The sequence below is a fragment of the Thalassophryne amazonica genome, chromosome 6 (assembly GCF_902500255.1).
Source record: "Thalassophryne amazonica chromosome 6, fThaAma1.1, whole genome shotgun sequence".
Lineage (NCBI taxonomy): Eukaryota > Metazoa > Chordata > Actinopteri > Batrachoidiformes > Batrachoididae > Thalassophryne > Thalassophryne amazonica.
The window spans coordinates 37,619,248-37,640,548 of record NC_047108.1 but is presented as its reverse complement, the minus strand read 5'-3'; the positions used below and the strand labels follow the sequence as shown (position 1 = coordinate 37,640,548).

The following is a 21,301-nucleotide window of genomic DNA, read 5'->3' as shown; positions in this document are numbered from 1 at the left end:
GCACATCTTGACTGTCTCAGCAATGGGTGTGGTGTGCAGAGGCAAAATTACAAAATTGTGTCATTGTGTAACTGTTTGTAGACCTAACTATACAAGGAGGAGCTGATGATCAATAAGAGAGTCAGAACATAGGATGATATACATAGAGAGAGTGAATCAAAAAGTCTGACAATTTAATAAGGATGAAGTGGGGGCAGCTATGAAGATGATGACGAGTGGAAAGGCAGTTGTCCAGATGACATACCAGTGGAGTCATGTAATTGTTTAGGAGAGTTTTTAATCAGTTTGTTTAATAAAACCTTGGAAGATGAGAGTTTGCCTGAAGAGCGGAGAAGTGTCCTGGTACTGAATTTTAACTACAAGGGTGATGTGTAGTAACGACAAAGGCATAAAGTTGATCAGTCACGACGTGACATTATGGGTAAGAGTAGTGCAAGCCAGACTGAGAAAACAGATTAAGATCTGTGAGCAGCAATATGGTTTTATGCCAAGAAGGAGTACTACGGATGCAATGTTTGCTCTCCGAGTGCTGATGAAGAAGTATGGAGAAGCCCAGAAAGATGTACATTGTGTGTTTGTAGATTTAGAGAAAGTTTATGACAGTGTGCCAAGAGAAAAGTTGTGTTGTATGCAGAACTCTGGAGAGGCGAAGAAGTATGTGAGGAGGGTGCAGGATATGTACAAGCACAGTGTGACAGTGGTGAGCTGCTCGGCAGGAATGACAGATACATTCAAGGTGGAGGTAGTTGGATTGGACATCATTTGGAAAAGCACTCACCTGTCTACATATAAGGTCCCACAGTTGACAGTTCATGTCAGAGCATGAAGTCAAAGGAATTGTCTGTATACCTCAAGACAGGATTGTCTCGAGGCACAAATCTGGGGAAGGGTACAGAAACATTTCTGCTGCTTTGAAGGTCTCAAAGAGCACAGTAATCTCCATCATCCTTAAATGGAAGACGTTTGGATCCACCAGGACTCCTCCTAGAGCTGGCCGCCTGTCTAAAGTGAATGATCAGGGGAGAATGGCCTTAGTCAGGGAGGGGATCAAGAACCCGATGGTCACTCTGCCAGAGGCCCAGCATTCCTCTGTGGAGAGATGAGAACCTTTTAGAAGGACAAGCATCTCTACAGCAGTTCACCATTCAGGCATGGCAGCCCACCTGGAGTTTGCCAAAAGGCACCTGAAGGACTCTGAGACCATGAGAAACAAAATTCTGTGGTCTGATGAGACAAATATTGAACTCTTTGGCATGAATGCCAGGCGTCATGTTTAGAAACCAGGTACCATCCCTACAGTGAAGCATGGTGGTGGCAGCATTATGCTGTGGGAGTGTTTTTCTCTGGCAGGAACTGGGAGACTATTCAGGACTGAGGGAAAGATGAATGCACCAATGTACAGACACATCCTGGATGAAAACCTGCTCTAGAGCGCTCTTGACATCAGACTGGGGCGAAGGTTCATCTTTCAGCAGGACAGTGACCCTAAGCACACATCCAAGATATCAAACGAGTGGCTTCAGGACAACTCTGTGAATGTCTGTGAGTGGCCCAGTCAGAGCCCAGACCTGAATCCATTTGAACATCTCTGGAGAGATCTGAAAATGGCTGTGCACTGCCGCTCACCATGCAAGTTGATGGTGCTTGAGAGGTTCTGCAAAGAGGAATGGCAAACACTGCCCAAAGATAGGTGTGTCAAGCTTGTGGCATCATATTCAAGAAGACTTGAGGCTGTAATTGCTGCCAAAGATCCATCAACAAAGTATTGATCAAAGTGTGAATTCTTATGTACATGTGATTTCCTTTTTTTAAAAAAAAAGTAATAAATTTGCAAAGATTTAGCACAGTGTCACATTTGAAAATAACAGAATAGATGAGAAGGTGGGAATTGTGTAAAGCAACAAAACAATCCAACAACCAAAATGTCCACACCTTTGTCATGCCATAATGAAAAGATGGAGTGTGTGAAAGTGGGTGGAAATAAATTATTAGGAGTTTAGGTGGATGCAGCAGTAAATATAAGAGTCCTCTGAATTGGAACCAGATTTTGAGAGTGGAGCTGACCACTTTGATTATTCATAATGCCAGAGGGGTTGAATAGATGGGGAATAGATGAGGTAAGTAGAGCTGACAAGGAAGATGAGACACATGACTGTATCTTGAACTTACACCATGGAAGATGTGTCGATTTCAATCAAATTATATTTTGTGGATGTGCATTTCCCAGTAGTATAACTGGAAGTTTGGGAGAGACAGTCCACCAGTGAATTTGCATCTTTGGAGTATAGATTTATGGATTCTGGGTGCCTTGCCACACCATTAAAAGCAAGAAATATTCTCATCAATGTTTTTTTTGTTTGTTTGTTTGTTTGTTTTTTAAAAGTTTAGGTAGAAGTAGAGGGAGGCATTGAAATTAAAACAAAAACTTGAGCAAGATGTTAATTTTAACTGTGTTTATTCTTCCAATCAAAAGGCACTGTCACACCTTGATGATTTAGCCAGTGTAGGCCAACCGTATTAAGAAACGCTGGCATTAGTCCAATAAGTTAAGGGTAAGTTTTTTTAATAAGTTAAGAGCAAGTTGAAGCACGATGAAACACGCTGATGTACACCCTAATAAGCTGAGCTCGTAAAAAACTTTTGGGCATGCTGAAAATTTTCAACGCATGCCAGCGTGTGACTCATATGTCCCGCACATGCTGGACATAAGTTGTAGGTAAATTATGTGATTGTTGGCACACATTTCTTGTAATTTACTCATAAGTCTAAATCTATCCAATAATGCTGGCCACTGATTGGCTGAAACCTGTGGTCCTTATGCAGAACGGCTGTTTCTTTCACACACAGAGTAAATCTGACCTGTTCATTTCAGTCCAATTCACCATCACAGACATTCATGAATCCACATAAAGCTCCTGATTTTTGAAAATGACCTCTAAAAATACTTTAATTTGTGGCTGGAAACGTAGCGTTTTAAAGCAAGTCCAGCAAGTGGTTTTTCTGCTGCAGGTGCGTTTCTCAGAGGATGCCCGTGTCATGCTCTGAACACAGAAACGCTGTGATGATTTAAACTTTTAAAGCAATTTAAACTCTTTAAAGTGCCGTCGCTGTGGTGTAATCATCAGATGACCTGATCGATTGATCAGGGTGATCACACCTGATTAATGCACTGTTTAAACATGTAAAGCGCTGTCGCTGTTTTTGATCACCACACTGACAGATCACACAGCACTTCATTCATATCACACCTGATCATGGTCGACTGGTGCTTAAAACATTTAAATCATCACAGCGTTTCATTATTCAGGTCTGTGATGACCTGATCAGATCCGTTGATGATGACGTGCGCAATGTGAGTGTCCAATCAGAATTGGTTCACTGTCACATGGTTTTCAAATATCCAATCGTAGAGCAGAGCAGTCTCGCATGGTAGGGCAAAGATTGTTAGGAGCAGTGATCTGTTACTCTGTGGCATGTGAATGCTGTTTGAAGAGCCCTCTGGCTGCTTCCCCCATGCGTAAAAGCGCAGCGTTGCACATATGAATGGAGGTGATCAGTGTTAAAGCCCCTTTTTGCCGTATTTGTAGAGCTGCGGATTGTGGCATTGTTTCATTTAAATACGGCCGAAATGCACGCGGACTCGTGTTCGTTTCATACTTGCAGCTGCGTGTGTTTGCTTTTTAATGTGTGCACACAGTCACGTGTACCATGCTGCTATTTAAACCAGTTCAGTGCTATTTTCTGCCTCTGTGGAAGTGCGCTCTGTTCTCTACTGCAGGTGTGGTGCCGCTCAAAAACAGTCATTTAACATTATTATTATTATTATTATTATTATTATTATTTATTTTATTTTTTTTGTCTTGGTGGATCACTTTCTTTGTGTCCAGATGCTGCTTAGTCTGGCTGTGGTAAAGACTGCCCTGAATGAAATGCTGTGACTCGTTAAACTTTTAAACCTCCGGTTGCTCCGATCAGGTCCGCTGATTTGATCAGACCTGATCGATCAGGGCGTTTGATGAGCGCACCGACATGCAGCGAGTGCGCTTTTATTTTAAAGTTACAGGTTTGATCAGACACACAGAGAGAGAGAGAGAGAGAGAGAGAGAGAAAGAGAGAGAGGGACAAAGTGAGAGTGAGGGAGAGCGCGCGAGAGAGAGAGCGCGCGACCAACCTGTTGTGTTTCTGGATTTCTGAGTTGAGGTTCGATTCCCTGTTCTGATCACACACAGGTACTGTGGGCTGTGTGATCATGTTTTCAGCTGATTCACTCTGGATTCACACACTCAGTTTTTGGTTGTATACAGGAGTGCAGTGTTGCACAGACTTGCATGCAGTAACGCTGTGCTGCGCAGACCTGCCTAAAACTGTGTCCAGTGCTCTACGCGCGTAGCCCTCAACATACTGCAGCATAGGGAGAAAAAACTTGACGTAGAGCTGCTAAAAGTGGGCGTAGAGCTGCTCAACTCAGCGCAGATGATATGCTGCAATAAGCACCTCTACGAATACGCCAGTGTGAAAGGGGCTTAAGAGGGCCTCATAACCCTCACGTGGTCGACCAAAGAGTGTCACTCAAAGAAATGATTCACTATTGGCGAAGTTTCTCTGCACAGCATTGTTGAATAAGCCTCTCTCGCTCTCACTCGTAAGGTGCCGTTTACGCATATGAATTGAATGGGGGGGAGGGGTGTGTGAAGAGAGCCTCAAACCCCTTTCACATTGGCATATTCGTAGAGCTGCGTATTGCAGCATTGTGTTTCATTTAAATACGCGCGAAATGCACGCGTACTCAGCCTTTTTCAGTGTTCGTTTCATACTTGCAGCTGCGTGTGTGCGCTTTTTAATGTGTGCACACAGGCGCGTGTACCACACACAAGAAAATTAAACATGTTTAATTTCTTCCATCCTACGTGTGTAGCCCTCAACATACTCCTGCGTAGAGAGCAAAAACTCGATGTAGAGCTGCTAAAAGTGGGCGTAGAACTGCTCAACTCAGCATACACGATACTCTGCAATGAGCAGCTCTACGAATACTCCAATGTGAAAGGGGCTTCAGAGTCTGAGGAGAGGTTGTTTACATTGCAGGAACACATTCTAACAGGGAGTTAACTCCATGGAAATAAAACGTTTGTGTTGTAAGCCTTTGTGTAATAGCAAACAGAAATTGCTTTGAGATGTGGCATAAAGACAATCAAAACGCATAGACCAGTTTGTATATATTGTTCAAAATGTGCATTTCTGTTTATTTTAGAACCTTTATTTTTGTACATTCTTTTAAACAAGATCCCAAACAACCTTTATAAAGTGTCAAAATAGTTGTTTATTATAGTTTGCTGTGTTTTGAATAAATGTGTGTGAAAATTATTTCTGCTTTATTTTTTCCTTTCTTATTTCTGATTGTAAACCTTTATTACACTTATAAAACACCACGAAAGCATATTCTGAAAATACAGGTTGTCCTGAAAAAAAGAGACATACCACTTGATTGTGGGATGCAAGGTGATCTTTTAACAGCAATAATAAAACGTTTATGCCAGGCGAGTGAATTATCCAAAAAATGCCCTCAGACCCCAGAGGGTTAAAAGACACCATGTTAAAAGACACATGCAAACCTTTACCTTTTTTTAAGTGAAAAGACACTTATTTATGGAGTTAAGTTTCTCATTAATACCAGCAAATGCATAGAGGGTGATCTACAAATGGTCCTTGATTTGCACATGTGTTTTGTGATCCATCAACACAAATTTCTGATTTGTAACTTGTGTGTTGGTTTTTACAAATAGATGTGTATTTTGTAAACACATCATTTTTTCCATTTGTAAAACACAAACGAAGAAACAAAAAAGCATTTGCACAACTGAAAATTCTGTTTGTGAAGTGTGACTCAGCATTTTGGCCACTGGTCACACTCCCATCCAGTAGATTGCAGTGTTCTATGCGTTTTGATGGATGGGGGGGCGGTGATAAGACGAGTCTGATTTCCCATAATGCCTTTTGGCACTTGTGTCGGTTTAATGCTCAGACTTTCTTTATTCTTTCTTCTTTATTACTTAAAAGTGTGATATTTTCACTTTGTAAAAATGACAAGAGTTGCTGTTAGTGTGTTGATAAACTGTCCGGAATTAGTCTGTCAATAAATGAAACCATGAGTGAAAGTGCCTTGCATTTGATCTACACTGCCACCGTGAAAGGTACAGTTGTGCTCAAAAATTTACATACCCTGGCGGAATTTATTTATTTATTTTTTTTTGGCCATGTTTCAAAGAATATAAATGATAACACAAAAACTTTTTTTTCACTCACGGTTAGTGGTTGGGTGAAGCCATTTATTGTCAAACAACCAGGTTTACTCTTTTTAAATTATAAAGACAACACAAACTACCCAAATGACCCTGATCAAAAGTTTACATACTCCTTTCCTTAATACCGTGTGTTGCCCCCTTTAACATCACTGACAGCTTGGAGTCTTTTGTAGTGGTTGTGGACGAGGCTCTCTGATGGTAAAGCTGCCACTGAATGTGTCTTGGACTTTATTTACATTAAATACAAACAGTATGGCACTTTTTGGTAAATCTTCATGGAGTAGACAGTTCTCAAAAACTGAGTGACTGTGCAAGAAGGAGAAGAGTGAGGAAAGCCACCAAGACACCCAGACAACCCAGGATAAGTTATGGGCTTATGTGGCTGTGATTGGAGAAATTGTGCACAGTGCAAGCTTTGCATTTTGTATCACCACTCTTAGCTTCATAGTGGAGTAGAGCAGAGAAGGATTTTCTTACACCAAAACAGATCAAATCCAGGCTTGCATCTCAGATGTACCTTCTGGCAATTTGTAGCTAAACTTTCAGGTCTTCTTTTTAAGAAACTCCTCCTCTATACCACTTCATCATGAAGATGGATAACTGGTGATGCAAAATGCAAAGCTTGCACTGTGCATAATTTCTCCAATCACAGCCACGTAAGTCTATAACTTCTTCTGGGTTGTCTGTGTGTCTTGGTGGTCTCACTCTTCTACTTCTTGCACAGTCACTCAGTTTCTGAGAACTGTCTGCTCCATGCACATTTGCCATAGAGTGCCATATTGTTTGTATTTCTTTGTAATTAATGTAAATAAAGTCCAAGACATATTCAGTGGCAGCTTTACCATCAGAGAGCCTCATCCACAACTACCCCAAAAGACTCCAAGCTGTCATTGATGTTAAAGGGGGCAACACGTTATTAAGAACAGAGGTATGTAAACTTTTGATCAGGGTCATTTGGGTAGTTTGTGTTATTATGATTTAAAAAGAGTAAACCTGGTTGTTTGACAATAAATGGCTTCACCCAACCACTAACCATTAGTGAAAAAAAAGTTTTTGTGTTATCATTCATATTCTCTGAAAAATGGCCAAAAAACAAAAAGGTATGTAAACGTTTGAGCTCAGCTGTAAGTGAGGCATCTTTGCAGCAGCTGACAGGGTGTTTAAAGACACAAGTGCTGCATTGAATTTACTCAAAACCTCAAAGCCTCTGCGGTGCTAAAAGTCGCTGACAGTGTACCAAGTCAATACTGAATCCAGGTACTGTGCCTAAGAAAGACTTTTAGCTGAGAGTTAGAGGTATGAGAGCCTTCCTTGATCTCAAGAAATTTGGATAAAAGTTACTGTACATTGTGTCTCTTTGACACAGCCTGAGTCATGCAAATGAGGCACACCATTTGTCAATTGGTTACCTGAGCCACATGCTTCAGAGTGATTTCTGTTAAAAGGTTCACCGACAATCATTTCAATCACTGCCATCATTTCTTTTCTTTTGTAAATTTACTTATTCATTCATTTTGTCTTTTCAGATTGATGCCTTCCAGCACATGCAGCACTTTGTGCAAGGGATGCAACAGCAAGCCCAGCATGCCATTGCAGCTGAGGACCAACAACACAAGCAGGAGCTCCACAAACTGATGGCCAGGTCTGTCCTGTTGTGGAACCGTAATGGCATGCTGGAAAGGGAATGAAAAATGTGTGTCATGAATGGCCAATATTATGGCTGTTTTCATTCAAACAAATTGTTTCTATGTGTGATTAAAATTTCACTGAAGATTTCTTCTACAGTGAAATTGCTTGATTTAGTTATGAGTATTGGAATAAAAACCTGCAGATTATTGGCACTCCTCATAGCACACAGACTATCACCCCTTGAACTCAGTCTTTCCATTGGCTCCTTTTGTAATGTACACATACTTGAATTGCAAAGACAAAATAATTTGAAAGTTTTGTGAAAATTAAAATAAATACAAAAGAAAAAAAATACCAACAACCTTTGCAGGAGCACAAAGGTCCAAGTCTTTACAGTCCTAATGCTTCCTGTCTTAATGTATGGTTGTGAGACTTGGACCTGATCACTTGGACCAATAACCCAAGGCAATAACTGATTTTTTTTTTTTTTATTATTATTTTATTTATTTATTTTTTTTATACTAAGCCTTTTTGGAGGACCCTTGGGCACGAATGGAGTTACTTTGTGTCAACCCAGTGGTTGCTGAGAGCAGTCCTTCCTAAGCCTGGATCTGTGTGTCCCTAACCTGCACATCTTCCATCTGTACCTCTTTTATCTGCAGCTGATGGGCTCAGACAGGTGTTTGGTAGGTTTTGATTAGCTGAAGCCTGATGAGGTCTTCAGATTTTGGCCGAAGAGGGAGAGATGAAAAATATGCAGGCTAGGGGACCATGAGGACCAGGATTGGGAACCACTGACTTAGGGAGACTTGCATTGTGAAGGAACGTCAGATGTTATATTTTGGCCATGTGGCGTGTCTGTCTGGGCATGATGTAGTACATAGGTGCCCAATTGTTGAGGACCTCAGCAAGTGGAAAAGGTCAAGGGGATGTCCACGCTTCACCAGGCCTTAGCAGATACATTGCTACATTCAGGAGGTGGGGATGGCTTTGGTGGTTGCCGTCCAAGAGCCAAGGTAGTTCCATGGTATTTTGGATGCAGTGACATGCAGTACCAGCACATGCTCCCCAATGTAACCTGGTTTAAGGCCATTTTGTAATCATCTATACAGCAGGGAACCAAGTCCAACCAGGTAAAAGGAGACTGTTCAATACCAACGACTAGCATTGGGTATCAAGAACCGGTTCTTTTCGAGTATCGTTAAGAAATTATTCGATCCACCGATATCAATAGCCTTTTTGCTTAACGATTCCCTTATCGGCCCTTCAGAGCAGCCGTTGTTTTTGAGGGTGTTTGTCGGGAAAATTATCATTCCTCTACATTAATTGCAGACCCTGTAGTGGCTCTGTAATCAGAATCAGAATCAGAAGAAGTTTATTGCCATTGCCAATAAACAGGATTCACAGACTAGGAATTTGCTTTGATATAATGGTGCAACATTAAGGAGAGAGCAATATAAAATGCTAAGATAAAATATGAAATATGTGCTAAAATAAGATAAAATATAAGATAAAATATGAAATATGAAAGGCTGTGTGCAACAGAAAAACAGTACAGTGGGAGGAGTGCAATTAAAAACCAAAGTACATTGTCTAAAGTGACCTGTGATAAAATGATAAAGTGACAGAGTTAAGGTTAAGGTGACTGAGTTATGAGGTGTTCATGAGTCTAACGGCAGAGGGGAAGAAACTGTTCTTATGGCGGGAGGTTCTGGTCCGGATGGACCGTAGCCTCCTGCCCGAGGGGAGTGGTTTGAATAGACTGTGTGCAGGGTGAGAAGGGTCAGCTGTGATCTGACCTGCTCGGCCCAGAGTCCTGGAGACGTGCAGGTCGTGGAGAGATGGAAGGCTACAGCCGATCACCTTTTCAGCAGAGGCCACAATGCGCTGCAGTCTGTGTCTGTCCGTGGCTGTGGCCCCGGCGTACCACACCGTGATGGAGGAGCAGAGGATGGACTCGATGATGGCCGTGTAGAACTACACCATCAGCTGGACAGGCAGCTTGGCCTTCTTCAGCTGCCGCAGGAAGTATATCCTCTGCTGGGCCTTCTTGATGAGGGAGCTGATGGTTGACTCCCACTTGAGGTCCTGGGTGATGGTGGTGCCAAGGAAGCGGTGACAGTCCACAGTGGTAATGGGGCTGTTGGTGAGGGCGAGGGAGGGCGGGGGGGCTGTGGTTTGCCTGAAGTCCACGATCATCTCCACTGTTTTCTGGGCATTGAGCTCCAAGTTATTGCTGCTGCACCAGCTCACCAGCCGGTCCACCTCCCTCCTGTAGGCAGACTCATCCTCATCCGAAATGAGCCCGATGAGGGTGGTGTCGTCCGCAAACTTGATGAGCTTTACGGCGTCGTGGCTGGAGGTGCAGCAGTTAGTGTACAGGGAGAAGAGCAGAGGGGAAATGACACAGCCCTGTGGAGATCCTGTGCTGAGAGCCCGAGTGTTCAAGACATTCTTTCCCAGCCTCACACACTGACTCCGGTCCATCACAAAGTCTGTGATCCACCTGCAGGTGGAGTCGGGCACGTGGAGCAGAGAAAGCTTGTCCTGGAGCAAAGCCAGAAGGATGGTGTTGAATGCAGAACTGAAGTCCACAAACAGGATCCTAGCGTAGGTTCCTGGGGAATCCAGGTGCTGCAGGATGGAGTGCAGGGCCAGATTTATGGTGTCATCTACAGACCTGTTGGCTCTGTAGGCAAACTGCAGGGGGTCCAGGAGGGGGTCAGTGATGGACTTCAGGTGGGATAAAACCAGGCGTTCGAAGGTCTTCATGACTACAGACGTGAGAGCCACAGGCCTGTAGTCATTAAGTCCAGTGACGCGTGGTTTCTTGGGGACTGGAACTATGATGGAGGACTTGAAACAGACTGGAACATGGCATGACTCCAGGGAGGTGTTGAAGATCCCCGTGAAGACTGGGGCCAGCTCATCAGCGCAGTGTCTCAGGGTGGCAGGAGAGACACAGTCTGGGCCCGGGGCCTTACGTGGATTCAGCCTTTTGAAACGTCTTCTCACGTCCTCCTCTTGGACCAAGAGGGCAGCGGGGGGAGGGGGGAGGGCAGCGGTGAGAGGGGGGAGGTCCAGAGGGTTTGAATATCCAGTTGTGTGGGGGGTGGGGAGGTGTGAGTCCTTGTCTTCAAAATGTGAATAGAAGACGTTCAGGTCGTTGGCCAGCTTCAGGTCGTCAATAGAACGAGGTGCTTTGGGCTTGTAGTTGGTGATCTCTTTCAACCCCCTCCACACAGAGGCCGAGTCGTTGGCAGAGAACCTTTGCTGCAGACGTGAACTGTACATGGATTTAGCCTTTGCCACCTCCTTGCTAAATCTGTACTTTGCACCTCTATAGCGGTCTCTGTCTCCTTCTCTGAAAGCCACCTCTTTCTGCCGACGGAGCTGCCGGAGTTTAGGTGTGAACCAGGGCTTGTCATTGTTATATCTCACCCTGGTACGCTGTGGGATGATGTTGTCTTCACAGAAATGAATATATGACGTCACAGTGTCCGTGTAGTCATCTAGACTGTCTGTTGAAGCCTCAAACGTATCCCAATCCGTAGTGCCCAAGCACGCGCGTAGCTCCTCTACAGCTTCATTGCTTCACACTTTAGATGTCCTCACAACAGGTTTAGAGAGTTTTAGTCTCTGTCTGTACACGGGGATCAAGTAGATCATCACATGGTCTGAGAGTCCCAAAGCTGCACGGGCCACCGAGCGGTAGGTGCCACTCACTGTCGTGTAACAATGATCTAACGTGCTCCCTTCTCTGGTCGGGCATTTAACAAACTGTTTGTATTTTGGTAATTCCTGACTGAGATTCCCTTTGATAAAATCGCCGAGAATTATAAAAAGGGAGTCCGGAAAGTCTCTCTCCACGCTCATAATCTGATCCGCCAGCGCGCGCTCGGCCTCGTGCACGTCCGCGCTCGGTGGAATATACACAGAGCAAAGCATGAAGGAGTTAAACTCACGTGGAGAGTAGAACGGTCTGCAGTTTATGAAGATATATTCCAGAGAGGGAGAGCAGTGTTGGGAGATCACAGTCACATCGGAGCACCAGGCGTTGTTGATATAGAAGCAGAGTCTTCCACCTCTTGTTTTTCCACCGGAGAGTGCTCGGTCTTGGAATCCCTCTAGTTGGAGCGCGCAGTCTGGTGTCTGTACATTTAACCACGTCTCCGTGAAGCACATTCCACAAGATGAGGAGAAATCTCTATTCTTCTTCATCAGCAGTGCCAGCTCATCCATCTTGTTGCCGAGTGAGTGGACGTTGGAGAGAAATATCCCAGGTAGGGGTGTGCGCGTGCCCCTTAGTCTGAGATGCACGAGAGCTCCAGCTCGTTTTCCTCTCCGCCGGCGTCTCACTCTTTTGGCCAAAAAGTGAACCAGTTCAGCTGCAGGTACTAAAAGAACTGGCGTAATGTCCGTGGGTGTTGATGATCTGATGTTTAGAAGCTCCTCGCAGGTGTAGGAGCACGATGACACACGATTTACGCACAAAAACACAACAAAACAGGGAGCACCAGAATACCAGTTTGCCTTAACGTGGCGCCATCTTGGAAGGGAAAAAGGGAAAAAAATCAACCATTTCTGCACCGCGACACCACTTTGAAGCGTGAACCAATGAAGCAATGCTTCAGTCCACTAGCTCGTTGGTTCTTTGATTCGCTGCTCTTCAGAAACGGCAAGTCTGCTTCTTTACCCCACTCAAAGCCATTAAAATATTGTGAGTCACTTTTGTGTGGAATAAAGTCACTAACTGGGACTTATGTCTTGTTGCAGTCAAGAAACGAGAATCGTCCTCCGTTCCGTTGGCACAGCTACAAATGCTGCGCCGCTCTCTGCCAAGACAGAGTCCGGTCGGCATTAATAACTTCAAAACAAATTGCCGCTTTAAATAAAATGACACCTCTTACAAACGTTGTAATACAGGCAAGAAACTACAATCGACCAAAAGTTTTTTTTCCTCCCAAAATGAGATGTGCTGCATTCTTTATAAATTACATCCTGACGTACAGCACTGTCAGCTGCAAGAGCTCAACTCAGATGTATGGAAAGACATTCATGCCAATAATGTCTGAAAGGAAATGCTTTTGACAAAAAGTACAGATTTTGTTTATTTCTATTTATGTCCAGAGATCAAGGATCCACCATGTAGAGTTTATTATGTCCAAAGTTTAAGGATCCAGTAACCAATTTCATATTCATTTACTTTAAGACTCAATAAAATGTTGTTCAATTTCAATTTAATCGGCTTATAAAGTGCCAAATCAATCAATCAATCAATCAGTTTTATTTATATAGCGCCAAATCACAACAAACAGTTGCCCCAAGGCGCCTTATATTGTAAGGCAAGGCCATACAATAATTACGTAAAAACCCCAACGGTCAAAATGACCCCCTGTGAGCAAGCACTTGGCGACAGTGGGAAGGAAAAACTCCTTTTTAACAGGAAGAAACCTCCAGCAGAACCAGGCTCAGGGAGGGGCAGTCTTCTGCTGGGACTGGTTGGGGCTGAGGGAGAGAACCAGGAAAAAGACATGCTGTGGAGGGGAGCAGAGATCAATCACTAATGATTAAATGCAGAGTGGTGCATACAGAGCAAAAAGAGAAAGAAACACTCAGTGCATCATGGGAACCCCCCAGCAGTCTACATCTATAGCAGCATAACTAAGGGATGGTTCAGGGTCACCTGATCCAGCCCTAACTATAAGCTTTAGCAAAAAGGAAAGTTTTAAGCCTAATCTTAAAAGTAGAGAGGGTGTCTGTCTCCCTGATCTGAATTGGGAGCTGGTTCCACAGGAGAGGAGCCTGAAAGCTGAAGGCTCTACCTCCCATTCTACTCTTACAAACCCTAGGAACTACAAGTAAGCCTGCAGTCTGAGAGCGAAGCGCTCTATTGGGGTGATATGGTACTATGAGGTCCCTAAGATAAGATGGGACCTGATTATTCAAAACCTTATAAGTAAGAAGAAGAATTTTAAATTCTATTCTAGAATTAACAGGAAGCCAATGAAGCGAGGCCAATATGGGTGAGATATGCTCTCTCCTTCTAGTCCCCGTTAGTACTCTAGCTACAGCATTTTGAATTAACTGAAGGCTTTTCAGGGAACTTTTAGGACAACCTGATAATAATAAATTACAAATGGGACCTGATTATTCAAAACCTTATAAGTAAGAAGAAGAATTTTAAATTCTATTCTAGAATTAACAGGAAGCCAATGAAGCGAGGCCAATATGGGTGAGATATGCTCTCTCCTTCTAGTCCCCGTTAGTACTCTAGCTACAGCATTTTGAATTAACTGAAGGCTTTTCAGGGAACTTTTAGGACAACCTGATAATAATAAATTACAATAGTCCAGCCTAGAGGAAATAAATGCATGAATTAGTTTTTCAGCATCACTCTGAGACAAGACCTTTCTAATTTTAGAGATATTGCGTAAATGCAAAAAAGCAGTCCTACATATTTGTTTAATATGTGCTTTGAATGACATATCCTGATCAAAAATGACTCCAAGATTTCTCACAGTATTACTAGAGGTCAGGGTAATGCCATCCAGAGTAAGGATCTGGTTAGACACCATGTTTCTAAGATTTGTGGGGCCAAGTACAATAACTTCAGTTTTATCTGAGTTTAAAAGCAGGAAATTAGAGGTCATCCATGTCTTTATGTCTGTAAGACAATCCTGCAGTTTAGCTAATTGGTGTGTGTCCTCTGGCTTCATGGATAGATAAAGCTGGGTATCATCTGCGTAACAATGAAAATTTAAGCAATGCTGTCTAATAATACTGCCTAAGGGAAGCATGTATAAAGTGAATAAAATTGGTCCTAGCACAGAACCTTGTGGAACTCCATAATTAACCTTAGTCTGTGAAGAAGATTCCCCATTTACATGAACAAATTGTAATCTATTAGATAAATATGATTCAAACCACCGCAGCGCAGTGCCTTTAATACCTATGGCATGCTCTAATCTCTGTAATAAAATTTTATGGTCAACAGTATCAAAAGCAGCACTGAGGTCTAACAGAACAAGCACAGAGATGAGTCCACTGTCTGAGGCCATAAGAAGATCATTTGTAACCTTCACTAATGCTGTTTCTGTACTATGATGAATTCTAAAACCTGACTGAAACTCTTCAAATAGACCATTCCTCTGCAGATGATCAGTTAGCTGTTTTACAACTACCCTTTCAAGAATTTTGAGAGAAAAGGAAGATTGGAGATTGGTCTATAATTAGCTAAGATAGCTGGGTCAAGTGATGGCTTTTTAAGTAATGGTTTAATTACTGCCACCTTAAAAGCCTGTGGTACATAGCCAACTAATAAAGATAGATTGATCATATTTAAGATCGAAGCATTAAATAATGGTAGGGCTTCCTTGAGCAGCCTGGTAGGAATGGGGTCTAATACACATGTTGATGGTTTGGATGAAGTAACTAATGAAAATAACTCAGACAGAACAATCTGAGAGAAAGAGTCTAACCAGATACCGGCATCACTGAAAGCAGCCAAAGATAACGATACGTCTTTGGGATGGTTATGAGTAATTTTTTCTCTAATAGTTTGTGAGTTATACCACAGAGTCAGGCACTTCTGATTTAAAGCTCTCTTTTTCAGAGGAGCTACAGCATCCAAAGTTGTCTTCAATGAGGATGTAAAACTATTGACGAGATACTCTATCTCACTTACAGAGTTTAGGTAGCTACTCTGCACTGTGTTGGTATATGGCATTAGAGAACATAAAGAAGGAATCATATCCTTAAACATAGTTACAGCACTTTCTGAAAGACTTCTAGTGTAATGAAACTTATTCCCCACTGCTGGGTAGTCCATCAGAGTAAATGTAAATGTTATTAAGAAATGATCAGACAGAAGGGAGTTTTCAGGGAATACTGTTAAGTCTTCAATTTCCATACCATAAGTCAGAACAAGATCTAAGATATGATTAAAGTGGTGGGTGGACTCATTTACATTTTGAGCAAAGCCAGTTGAGTCTAATAATAGATTAAATGCAGTGTTGAGGCTGTCATTCTCAGTATCTGTGTGGATGTTAAAATCGCCCACTATAATTATCTTATCTGAGCTAAGCACTAAGTCAGACAAAAGGTCTGAAAATTCACAGAGAATCTCACAGTAACGACCAGGTGGACGATAGATAATAACAAATAAAACTGGTTTTTGGGACTTCCAATTTGGATGGACAAGACTAAGAGTCAAGCTTTCAAATGAATTAAAGCTCTGTCTGTGTTTTTGATTAATTAATAAGCTGGAATGGAAGATTGCTGCTAATCCTCCGCCTCGGCCCGTGCTACGAGCGTTCTGGCAGTTAGTGTGACTCGGGGGTGTTGACTCATTTAAACTAACATATTCATCCTGCTGTAACCAGGTTTCTGTAAGGCAGAGTAAATCAATATTTTGATCAATTTTTATATCATTTACTAACAGGGACTTAGAAGAGAGAGACCTAATGTTTAATAGACCACATTTAACTGTTTTAGTCTGTGGTGCAGTTGAAGGTGCTATATTATTTTTTCTTTTTGAATTTTTATGCTTAAATAGATTTTTGCTGATTATTGGTGGTCTGGGAGCAGGCACCGTCTCTACGGGGATGGGGTAATGAGGGGATGGCAGGCGGAGAGAAGCTGCAGAGAGGTGTGTAAGACTACAACTCTGCTTCCTGGTCCCAACCCTGGATATTTACGGTTTGGAGGATTTAAGAAAATTGGCCAGATTTCTAGAAATGAGAGCTGCTCCATCCAAAGTGGGATGGATGCCGTCTCTCCTAACAAGACCAGGTTTTCCCCAGAAGCTTTGCCAATTATCTATGAAGCCCACCTCATTTTTTGGACACCACTCAGACAGCCAGCAATTCAAGGAGAACATGCGGCTAAAGATGTCACTCCCGGTCCGATTGGGGAGGGGCCCAGAGAAAACTACAGAGTTACACACCGATTCAATGTTAATTTTATTGACCTCCAATTGGCGTAACCGGGTGTCATTACTGTCGACGTGAATTACAATCTTACCAAATTTACGCTTAGCCTTAACCAGCAGTTTCAAATTTCCTTCAGTGTCACCTGCTCTGGCCCCCGGAAGACAATTGACTATGGTTGCTGGTGTCGCTAACTTCACATTTCTCAAAACAGAGTCGACAATAACCAGAGTTTGATCCTCGGCGGGTGTGTCGCCGAGTGGGGAAAAACGGTTAGAGATGTGAACGGGTTGGCGGTGTACACGGTGCTTCTGTTTAGGGCTATGCTTCCTCCTCACAGTCACCCAGTCGGCCTGCTTTCCCGGCTGCTCGGGATCTGCCAGAGGGATACTAACGGCGGCTAAGCTACCTTGGTCCGCACCGACTACAGGGGCCTGGCTAGCTGTAGAATTTTCCACGGTGCGGAGCCGAGTCTCCAATTCGCCCAGCCTGGCCTCCAAAGCTACGAATAAGCTACACTTATTACAAGTACCATTACTGCTAACGGAGGCCGAGGAATAACTAAACATTTCACACCCAGAGCAGAAAAGTGCGGGAGAGACAGGAGAAGCCGCCATGCTAAACCGGCTAAGAGCTAGTAGCTGCGCTAAGCTAGCGGATTCCTACAAACACACAAAGTGAATAATGTGTAAATAATTTAGAGGTGATTCAGCAGAGGGAGTGCTTTAGTTAAGGCACGTGAAGATTACACTGTGAAACAAATCGTTATCTAGGTAACTAGATCAATCTAACTGCGCAGATTAAACAGCTAACAGATACAGCAAAACACCGGTGTGCTCTGGAACAGGAAGTGATACAATACCGCAGTGAGAGCCAAATCACAACAAAGGCCGTCTCAAGGCGCCTCACATAGAACAGTTCAACATAAAAATAAATAAATAAATTAAATAAATAAAAATGTAAAAATTCAAATGTATAATTAAAAACAGAAGTAAAAGAATAAAACAGAAAAAAATAAAAACTATTCATAAGAAAGAGAATAAAAATAGGCTTTAAGTCTTGACGTAAAAATGTCCACAGACTCGGACTGCCTCACGGTCGCAGGAAGACCGTTCCACAGAGCGGGTGCATGATAAGAAAAAGCTCTTTGACCCGCTGACATAGAAAATCTGTAAAGCCTACTTTTAGTACACAAAAAATTCACAAGAGGTATCAATAAGGGAATCGCTAAGGAATCGGATCGATAAGTGGAATCAATAATGGTATCGATATCGATAAAATCTTACCCATCCCTACCAATGACCAAAGCAAATTGCTCTAAAATGCTGTCAGTTTCTCAAATTATTTAATTCAGTCTTTGTGTACTTATCTGTACTACTCATATATGATTTGTGACTAAAATAAATGAAATTAAGTTTGGTATAAGCATCATCTATGACCAATCACACTCATAATTGAATGTCACCCCCCCCCCCCCCCCCCCCCCCCCCCCCCCCTTGGGTCTCCACTCTCATTTGGTTTTCCACCCTTTATATGGTTTCAAGCTAGGTGAGTGTTTTTATGTGAGGAGAATTCTACAGATTTTGGACCACCTGTATCCCTGGACATAATTAATGTCATACCAGTGGATTTCAGTGTCTTGCTCAATGACAGAATGCAAGGACAAGAATGCATATAATATAAATGTGAGTAAACAGTGCAGTTTAGATGACCTTGGGTGGGAAGTTGATGAATTGAAACTTCTTTTTGTAAGCGGCAAGGTCACCATGTTCATGGAAAATGCAAAGATGAACTTATTGCATTTGCATACGGGATTCAATGGAATTGTTACAGCCAACCCACTAAACTGACAGATTGATAGCTTGCCAAAAAAACCGGTGTAAAAATGTGGTTCCCATGCATGTATGCAAATATTAAAGGGTTATTAACTGAGCGCAAGGTCTGTACGGGAAAATATCAGTATAAGTGTAAGTACGGACTGAGGTTAATAATTCATTTATTATATGGCTACTATATATAAACGTACAAACTTACAGTATCGCTTGAATATGAAAGCTGCTGTCGGCTCGTAGTCAGACCTGTTCGCTTCACCTCTGTGAAGAACTTGCTAACAGATGGTCCGGTCGTTAGCTGGTAAACGTTCAATCTGTGTGTTTTTTCTGATGCTGTTTAGATATTTATGGAGTATGTTCATGTCTGACTTGGTTTTTCTACTCGTGTTTTTAGGTTTCTGGTTTGTAACGAATGTTTATCATCGCAACTGGTCTGATATGAGAAAATATCAGACCGGAAATCTGCCAATCAGAGCGCACATAGCATTGCAGCCATATAATAATTTTGAATATTTGACAGAAAATGACGCACATAATCAGCTTTGGCTTTGGTAGCAAAACGAGTGTGAGGGTCAGAGTTCACACATGCGCACTAGTAATGCACAATTAGCTTATTATGAGTGGAGTAAATGGATTTTGTAAAAACAGAGTAAATACTGGACCTTTAGAGTGTTTATAATTTAGTGACTAGCATTAAGGACATTATGCTGGTTATTACGTCCTTCACAGAAGGCGTGGTAGTTCAGGCTTAAATTATTGCAGTAGTTTAGTGTTGCATTCTCAATATTTGCCTAAAAAGAGACATCTTTAGAGTGAATCCTCAGGCAAGTTTGTCTCCACTCTTAGTTTCTTGGCATTTAAGGGCAACCAAAGCTCATGAGAGAAAATTAATGTAATGTGAAGTTAGTAAAATTCACCACAAGTAATGCCAGTGTGTTATTGATTTAGACCACATTTCAGTGTTGTAAAACCTTGAAGTACTGATGTGCCAACGTCCGTACACCCACTCGTAGGATGGATAAAATACAAAGTAGCAGGCAAAAGAACGGAAAAAGTAGCCTCATGTATTTCTTGCCTTCATGCTGCAAACACAAAGGGTCATGTACAGTTTGTCTGCCTCTTTTTCGTCAGCATGACAGATTCTGGCACAGCACCTTCTACTGGTCTGTTGCTATCCTTTGTTGTTTTTCAGGAGTGGCCAGGTTCTCTGAAGGTCTCACCTCTATTCAAAAGCAAAATGAGCCATTTTGTTAATTTGTGCTTGTTGCTACTTATGATTATAGTAAAAGGAATCATACAGTCAGGCACCAGGTACCAGGTGTGTTTCTATCTATCTATCATTTCTATCACCTCCCTTTGGGAAAAGGTGCTGAATGAAGTTTTTAATATTTTAATATGTAATAAACAGTTTTTAATGTGCTTGACATGCATTTTCAGGTTATTTGAAAGATTAGAAATAGAAAGTTTTATATCACCAAAAACAGCTCTGAATGACTTCAACGCTTGACGTTATTTGCATGGTCTGTGGTCTCATAAAAATATTTGAGGAGGGTATCTAAAGTGCTTTACTTTAAAGTTCTATTTCAACTGCCTGCCAGTGCAGGAAAGAAAGAAAGTACTGTTTAGGAGTGTTGGACCGCAATGTAGGAGAGACTAAGCCTTCATTCATCAGTGTTGCAGAGAAGCTCTTTTACGTTCACACATGCAAAGGAAATTGAAAATTTCCATACCCGCTACCTCTCCCTCCCCTCCAAAAAAGAGGAAGTTCGCAAATGATTTTATGCTTGTCATGCATACATTTGTACAGGCTGTAGGAAACTGCTGACAATAAAAAAGGTAAGTGCTATAGTTGCATCATTTCTAGCAGGATAGCAAAATACAGACACAGAGGCTCTGTTATGTAGATTGAGATGGGCGAAACTGAATTCACAGTCAAGCCTTCCAAAAGGCAGTTATATTAACTCAGAGCCTTTGTCCAAGAGGTAACTCCATAATATAGCTGACGGCACAACTTCAAATGCCTGGAAGTGATATGGATAAATTAAAGTGACAAAACACAAATTAAGATGGTTATTTGGCGCAAAGCAAAACCGGAAATACAACATGTATGTTCAGAGGGATAGACTATCGACTGGCCGATTATTTGCCCAGCCGTTTATCGTTTTGTCCCGATAAACTTGTTTAAGGCAAGACAAAAGACGTTTGCATCAGTTGAATGTTTACATTGTGTTCTGATTTTGAAAATGAGCTTTTTCCCCAAAGTTTAGCTAATGAACCCTCTGGTCTCTTCAAGTTTCCAGACAATCTTGATGGTTCATCTTTCAGCAGGACATTATGCATTAATATCATGACAACAATATCCTAATAGTTTGCAAAAAACATTACATAGATATAGTTTTAAAAGAGCTTGGCACTAGTGATGGGATCTAGCCCACAAACATATATATCTTGTAATAGTCATGTGGAAGATATTGTAACAAAACACCAAGAATTTATGATTAAATACAACATTCAAATTTTTACTGATATAAAACACTTACCATCCTTTTACTGGCTTCCAAAAATTCACAAAAATTCAATAGGTAGTAGATTTATAGCAGCCTCTAGTGCA

General features: G+C 42.1%; 1 protein-coding gene across 2 annotated transcripts in view; it reads left to right on the top strand.

Annotated features, from left to right (window-relative positions):
* Window positions 1–21,301, top strand: part of mtor (mechanistic target of rapamycin kinase) — a 427,661-nt gene that overhangs the window by 320,680 nt on the left and 85,680 nt on the right. For both annotated transcript variants that reach the window (XM_034171997.1, XM_034171996.1), the window contains exon 37: window positions 7,826–7,941. In XM_034171997.1, the coding sequence (XP_034027888.1) occupies window positions 7,826–7,941 (116 nt within the window). The remainder of the gene's footprint in view (window positions 1–7,825; window positions 7,942–21,301) is intronic.